This window comes from Hevea brasiliensis, chromosome 13 (assembly GCF_030052815.1).
Source record: "Hevea brasiliensis isolate MT/VB/25A 57/8 chromosome 13, ASM3005281v1, whole genome shotgun sequence".
Taxonomy (NCBI): domain Eukaryota; kingdom Viridiplantae; phylum Streptophyta; class Magnoliopsida; order Malpighiales; family Euphorbiaceae; genus Hevea; species Hevea brasiliensis.
The window spans coordinates 76980064-76987362 of NC_079505.1; the positions used below are offsets into that span (position 1 = coordinate 76980064).

At 34.6% G+C, this 7299-nt stretch overlaps 1 protein-coding gene across 1 annotated transcript; it reads left to right on the forward strand.

The window, feature by feature from the left end:
* Positions 1-988: 988 nt before the first annotated feature.
* On the forward strand, positions 989-6211 carry LOC110666808 (probable protein phosphatase 2C 15). Its single transcript, XM_021827433.2, has 9 exons — positions 989-1672; positions 1968-2444; positions 2829-3000; positions 3114-3267; positions 3373-3436; positions 3569-3676; positions 3818-3943; positions 4142-4374; positions 5836-6211. Exons 2-9 carry the CDS (start codon positions 2235-2237, stop codon positions 6053-6055), a joined length of 1287 nt encoding a protein of 428 aa, XP_021683125.2. The 5' UTR covers positions 989-1672; positions 1968-2234; the 3' UTR covers positions 6056-6211.
* Positions 6212-7299: the final 1088 nt, after the last annotated feature.

Below are 7299 nucleotides of genomic sequence, written 5' to 3' on the forward strand. Positions count from 1 at the left end.
AATCTAAAAATAACCTTATTAAATTTAATTTATTATAAATTTAAAAAATAATTATATTAAATTTATATATTTAATAAATAAAATTCATTGTATATTTTAAATTTAAATAAAATATATATTATTTATTTTATTAATCATTTTGATAAAAATAATTTTAAAAAAACTTCCCTCTCCCTTTCATCTTTACCTAATGTGAAAAAACAAAATGAGGTTAGTTGGTTACAGAGACAAGCTTTGCTGGCTGGCATTAAAAATCCTAATACAGCCTAATTACACCATTAATACGAAGACTGACCTCTAAGGATAATCCAACCACACAAATACACAATATGATTGGCCATATAATCTATTTATAAGGGTGGGTCCCTTCCATCAAAATCACATCTGGAACTGGGGACCACCATAATACGAAACTTAAACTGTAGTCTGTACATACATCCACCCACCTGTATTACATACACCCTCACATCATTGCACTCACAGAAACACATGCACCGTCAGCTACACGTGTCAGATTTTCACAAAAATGAAAAAAAAATGAAATAATAGTTTAAAAATTTTGAAAAAATAAATTCTTCAATTTTAAAAAAAGTTAAATAAGTCAAAATTAAGGCTTGAATTAATACTGTTAAAAAATTTAGCAAAATTAATTATTTTATTAATTTTATATTTAAATAATTAAAAATATATATAAAAATTAAAAAAATTATTTATTTTTTTAAAAAATAATTTCACACATTTACAGATATATTAAAACAATAAAATTTAGAGTGAATTAATATTTTTTTATTAATTTTATTTATCTTAATTTTAAAAAAAATATTATATTATTTTTTTTAACCATCTCGTGATTTATTTTTAAAATTAAAAGACTTATTTAAAAAAATTAAGACTTGCTTAATTTCTAGCTAATAATTTAAGGCGAAAATAGTCATTTTGCCAAAATTAAACTAACACACATTCCCCTCTTCTATCCCTGTAGTTTCATACATGTGGTTCCATTTCATCTGATATCCCACCGCCAACCTGCCTATCCTCTTCTATCTCTGATTCCAGCTGCAACAAGGAATCTAATAAACACTCTGCCCTTTAGTGTGCTTTTTCTGAAACAGCCAATTTGGCTACATTTTGGAAATTGGCTTTTCATGGTTTTAGTTGTTTTTCCTTCACTCTAATTCTGGTTCTGTAACTTTTTCCTGGAAAATAAAAAAGGTCTGGCTTTTTTTCTCGAGAAAAAAGAGACTTTTAGCAGAAAGGGGAATGTGGGTTTGTGGAGTGGAGAGATTGCTTTGTTAAGTCGGTAGCTCTCCTTTCGTTCCCCAATTAAAAAGTCTGTCTTTCTAAGCAACCCTTCTCTTTGGTTTTGATCTTTTCACTGAGGACGAATTTTTTTTTAAAAAATAGCTTTGTTTGGTAGAGGAAAATGTACAGAAACTGACCTGGGTCGGTCCTTAAAAATTGAACCTTTTAATTTTTTTATTTTGTTTAATTGAGGATACTTGGATTTAGATTAATGGGGATTACAGTTCACGTCTTATCACCAAAACGCGTTCCGTATCCTTATTGATGATCTCTTCTTGAACGTGGTGGTGCTGGTGGTTGTTTGCTTACTGTCGCAATCAGATCTGCATATTGGGCTCTGCTTAAAACACATAGCCAGACATTCTTGCTGGTATTCGACATTCCATTTTTTTAATTCTCACTTTGTCTGCTGCAATTTTGTTCTCCGTTTACTAGCTAATGGCATTGGAAAATTTTGCCTTGCTTATAGACTTTGAGTCTCGTGTTCATTGCAGTTCTGTTAGGCCCAGTTTTGCTGCAAAACAGTGAACTATCCAACGCTTAAAACAGAGCATTTAGGCTTTTAGAATAGCTGTTATTAGTTGTTTAACGTAAATGCAGTTGCCTTGTTCATTTGCTTGACCTCAGTCTAACATTTGCCTTTATTTTGCGAATGATAACTGCAGATCAAGTCAGAAACTTTGGGGGTTAATTGAAAGGTAATTGAATTTCAGTGTCGAGACTAGGAGTTCTCATGTTTCTGAATTAAAGAGGAACACGGCTTCGTCATATCTTGGCAGATTATTGGAATCAAGGAAGTTGCATTTAGATCGAGTTAAATTGGATGTAATCTTAAGCTCTCAACGTGTACGGATACAATATGCTTTTGGGGCAAATAACTTGGTAATTTGGAGGTCTTGAACCCGGAAGCTAAGACATCAGAGTGGTAGTTAATGGCTTCTGGAGAAGGGAGGCGTCGCCGTGATAATCTTGTGCCTCTTGCTGCTTTAATCAGCAGAGAAATGAGGAACGAGACGATGGAGAAGCCAACTGTGAGATATGGTTATGCAGCCCAGTCTAGGAAAGGAGAAGATTATTTCCTGATTAAGACTGACTGTCAGAGAGTGCCAGGGAATTCCTCGTCCACATTTTCTGTTTTTGCGGTAATTCTTACCTTCATAGCTCTTATTTTTCTTTTGTTACTGAGAATCTGCAATGATTTTCTTTCATTGAGATGGGAGCATGTGCTGCAGGAAATCTTGAGTTGGATAAAGAGCTGTTGTTATTAATTAAGACAGGACTCTACTAAAAGATTTTACACTTGGGTTTCCATTAGTTATTCATTCTGTTAGATTGTGAACTTGGTTAATAAAGACTTTTAGTTCCAAACATAAGAAATTCTCTCCCTTCCCTGTTTGTTTTGATTCTATTCATATTCTTTGACAAAGAATTTAATTGTGTTTGAATAAATTGCAGTTCTTGTATCCATGAATTTATCTTCTCAGCCATATCTATGAGATAGTCAATTGTTCTATTCTAATTGTCAGATCTTTGATGGGCACAATGGAAACGCTGCAGCAATATTTACTAGGGAGAATCTGTTGAATCATGTTTTGGGTGCTCTTCCTCGAGGGCTTGGGCGAGAGGAGTGGCTTCAAGCTTTACCTCGAGCACTGGTTGCTGGGTTTGTGAAGACTGATAAGGAGTTTCAGAGCAGAGGCAAGGAATTTAGAACCAAATCTTCACTGTTTGATTTGTTGTAACCTTCCATTTTACACCTTATTGATCATTAGATAAAACTTACAGTCACTTTTTCATGCAATTGTGTACAGGAGAGACATCGGGGACTACAGCAACATTTGTGATAGTTGATGGATGGACAGTTACTGTTGCATCTGTTGGAGACTCACGTTGTATTTTAGATCCTCAGGGTGGTGACATTTCCACCTTAACTGTGGATCATAGACTTGAAGAGAATATAGAAGAGTGTGTATTTTGAATGCCTTGTTATCTATTACACAATATTGGACAGAAATTTATGTGTACTTACTGTGCTGTAATTTATGTGTACTTACTGTGCTGTCTCTGCAGGAGGGAACGTGTGACTGCAAGTGGTGGAGAAGTTGGTAGGCTTAGCATTGTTGGTGGTGCTGAGGTTAGGTGCTTTAAGATGTCGCACATATATCTCGTACCAAAAATTTAATTCTTACCGATTGGCATTAAAATAAATATATATCTGTTTTCAATCAATATCAATTTTGCTTAATTTCATGTTTAATCTTTGCAGATTGGTCCTCTCCGTTGTTGGCCAGGAGGCTTATGCCTTTCTAGGTCAATTGGAGACATGGATGTTGGAGAGTTTATAGTTCCAATTCCATATGTCAAGCAAGTGAAGGTAAGCATCCATTTTGTTCTACTTGTATCATGTACTTATTACTTGACTATAGTTTGGTCTATCGTTTTCTGTCTAGTTTTCCTGGATATTGCTAGGTCTGTGTATGGAATGAACTCTAACTTTCTCCAATACATATAAAAGCTATCAAATGCAGGTGGCAGGCTTGTAATTGCTTCTGATGGCATCTGGGATGCCCTTTCCTCAGAAATGGCAGCAAAATCTTGCCGTGGGTTGCCAGCTGAACTTGCTGCTAGACAAGTTGTGAAGGTAGTTAAAGTTTTTGCTTCATATTTCTCTGTAGTAGTCATATTTGAATTAACAAGCCCTTTCAAGTTTTAGCGCACAATTTAGGATAATCTGTGCAAATATATGGGCATCACATGCCATGAAAATATTTTGGTTGGTGGCATGCCTGTGTTCTGACAGATGCTTAAAATTCTTTCTTGCTGTATTTGATTGTTCTAGGAAGCATTGAGGACACGGGGACTAAAGGATGATACAACATGCATAGTTGTTGACATAGTTCCTCCTGACAATTCATTACAGCCCTCAACTCCTCCCAAGAAGCAGAACAAGCTCAGAGCCTTGTTATTCAGGAAGAAATCACATGATTCTGCCAGTAAGCTATCAAAAAAGCTTTCTGCTGTAGGTATAGTGGAAGAACTGTTTGAAGAGGGCTCTGCAATGCTTGCTGAAAGGTTAGCACTGCCATTTCTGCATCATATGTCATAGTTATTTATTACTTTTACTCTAGGTCTTTTCAGTTATATTAGACTTCTTGATTGTAAGTCAACTCTATTCAAGACCTTTGAGTGTAATTGGTTCTGTGATTTCACTTTATTGGTTGCTTCTACTTCCAAAGTATAAGATTTGATCCTGGTATACATTTAAATAATAAATTAAATGTGATGCTTGTTTAATGCTTAATAGTTGTGAAAATACTAACTCATAAATTCTAATCTGTAATTTTTAGTTGGGATGCTGCATTGGAAATTGAAATTTCTTTAAAGGCCTTTTGCACTCTGTTACTGTATGAAATGGGAAAATTTTCCCTCTGATCTTGATGAGTTATGATCAGTGCATGAAGGTTAATTCTCTCCCCGGTTCTAAAGTATCGTAGTTAGGAATTTGACTCGGTATATATATTCGTTTTGTGTGTTATATGGTATACAAGAAAATTCATAAAAATCTTCAACTGCCTCAACAATACATGAACCAAACCAATATCTGTTTGAGTTTTGTTGCGTTGGCGGCAATTTCTATGGATTGGTTAGCACTGAGTTGAAAATTTGAGGTTTGGCCCACTTCTCTGCTGGTTATATATCCAAAATGAGTTGCACATATTAATCTGTTTTTTGACATTTTACAAGCAAGAGAGGTAAACTAATCTCAACTACTACATGAGCACTGGTCCAGATGTCAACATTGTCCTAACCATTGATTTTGATATAGAAACAGATACTGTTTAATAAGTAGATAGCTTTCTTTTGATAAAAAACACTAGTTGAGGCCAAAGCTTTGTTCTTGTTAACTGACAATCAGCTTTATTGTGTTCAGATATAGTAGTTTAAACTGATCATTACTAATACTTGCTGCAATTATTTTTGCTACAAGCATAGTAATGGTATAGGGTTTTGGTAGGTTAAGGTTCGAGCCTTTGCATCAAGAAGGCAAAGCAATTTTTTAATAGAATCTTTGAGTTGAATTTTATAGTATCTTTGAGATGAATTTTTATGCTTTGCTCGTGGTAATAGTTCATGGAATTTAAAATAAGTGCAATGGCATTTGAAAACAACTGGGCTTTTTCAAGTCCTTTTTACGTGTTTGTACATTTATTATTTTGGATTTGGGTTAGTGAGTTTCACTGCCTTTGAGGTATCATCAGAGGAAGGATGTACAATCAATGCTCCTGAACATTACACAGACAATAACTTGTAGTGGTGTGTTGTATGTGTCATCAATTGCCTCCCAAAACACCCTGCACTTTGTGCCTGCAAGACATTCATGCTACTTGGCATTCAATTTTGACTGTTAGTTCATTGATTGGTATCTTTGAATGTCACTCTTTCATTTCTCATTGTATGTCATTATCTGCAGGAAGCATCTTCTCTTGTATCCATGGCTACATCTTAATTAATTCTTCTTCCTTTGTCTTGCAGACTGGGGAATGATGACACCACAACGCACTCAACATCTGGTCTATTCACATGTGCTGTATGTCAAGTTGACCTTGCTCCGAGTGAGGGCATCTCTGTTCATGCCGGTTCAATCTTCTCCACCAGCTCCAAGCCCTGGCAGGGGCCTTTCCTTTGTGCTGATTGCCGCAATAAGAAGGATGCCATGGAAGGAAAACGCCCGAGTGGAGTTAAAGTGGCATAACTCCATTGTTTCCTTCATTCTATATCCCATACATTTTTTTCTAGACCACAACCGCAATTTGTAGGCCAGGCAATTTGATTGAATTTCACTACCATGGTGCCACAAATGTATATGTAATATTCAAATAAAAGGAAATGAGTTTTAGCATTTAAAGTATAGTTGGTTTAAAAACACCTGGCTATTTGGTTTCTTTAGAAAATATAGCATAGTTTGCTGGTACATATAGGCTCAATAAAGCCCAAGGCTTTGATTTTTTTTCTATTCAGATAAATTTCCCAAGCTTGCAAAGCAGGTTGTCTGTGCCAAGCAATCGAAGAACAGAAAAGGTGACACCATTCAGAGGAAGGTTTTATGTGCTGGGAATGGGGATCCATTCTGCCGTTATAGGGAAGAGAGGAGCTGCTGTTTCTGTCACGGGGATGGAAATGATGCATTCATATGGTTGCTGAGGCTGAAACTTAAAAAGGACGATCAAATTCAGAGCTGCAATTTCAAAGGTGGGACTAGTAATGGTGCCTACATATTCATTACAGGGTTACGACAGATTAGCTAGATTCCCCTCCTTTTCTCTCTTGTGTTTTAAAGAACAAGGAAGACAAGAAGCAAGATATATTTTACATGTTAGCTGTCTTGTATATTCTGATAGATCCTGAAACTAGATGTTCTATTGTGGGAAATAAGGCTTCTTATCAGTAGTGACATTTCAATTATGCTTTTAACAGTCCATATGCAAGGGGTTTTTTGGCTTTTTGCCAAACTATCGGGAAAAACATATTGCTCAAACATGTGTGCATGGAAAAATAATTTACGAACCAAGGTGAATTTGGCTATGGCTGTGAAGAAGTTAATGACATTGCCAACAGTCATAATGTTGTCATTGCTTATCGACACTTCGAAAAAAAATAAAAATAAAGAGTATGGATATCGACAAATGGATTAAACTTTTTGTTTTTAAAGAAAAAAAAGCATCATAGAGAATTTCAGACATGCCAATACTATAAATGTCTGCATAGGGAATTTAAACACTTTTCAAGAATGTCAACACCATGATGCTGGCATAAATAAATAAATTATTTCACATATTTAAAAATATAATAAAATATATTATATTTATCATATTTATACATTTATAAAAATTCTTAGCACATAACTATTATTATTATTATTATTATTATTATTATTATTATTATTATATGATAAAAATATTATATATTTTTTTATAAAATTTTGTAAAATTCATACTT

Coding starts and splice junctions, on each gene's coding strand:
- LOC110666808 (XM_021827433.2), top strand. CDS start 2,235: ATGGCTTCTGGAGAAGGGAGGCGTCGCCGTGATAATCTTGTGCCTCTT. Junction 2,445..2,828: donor CCACATTTTCTGTTTTTGCG/GTAATTCTTACC, acceptor TCTAATTGTCAG/ATCTTTGATGGGCACAATGG. Junction 3,437..3,568: donor GCATTGTTGGTGGTGCTGAG/GTTAGGTGCTTT, acceptor TAATCTTTGCAG/ATTGGTCCTCTCCGTTGTTG.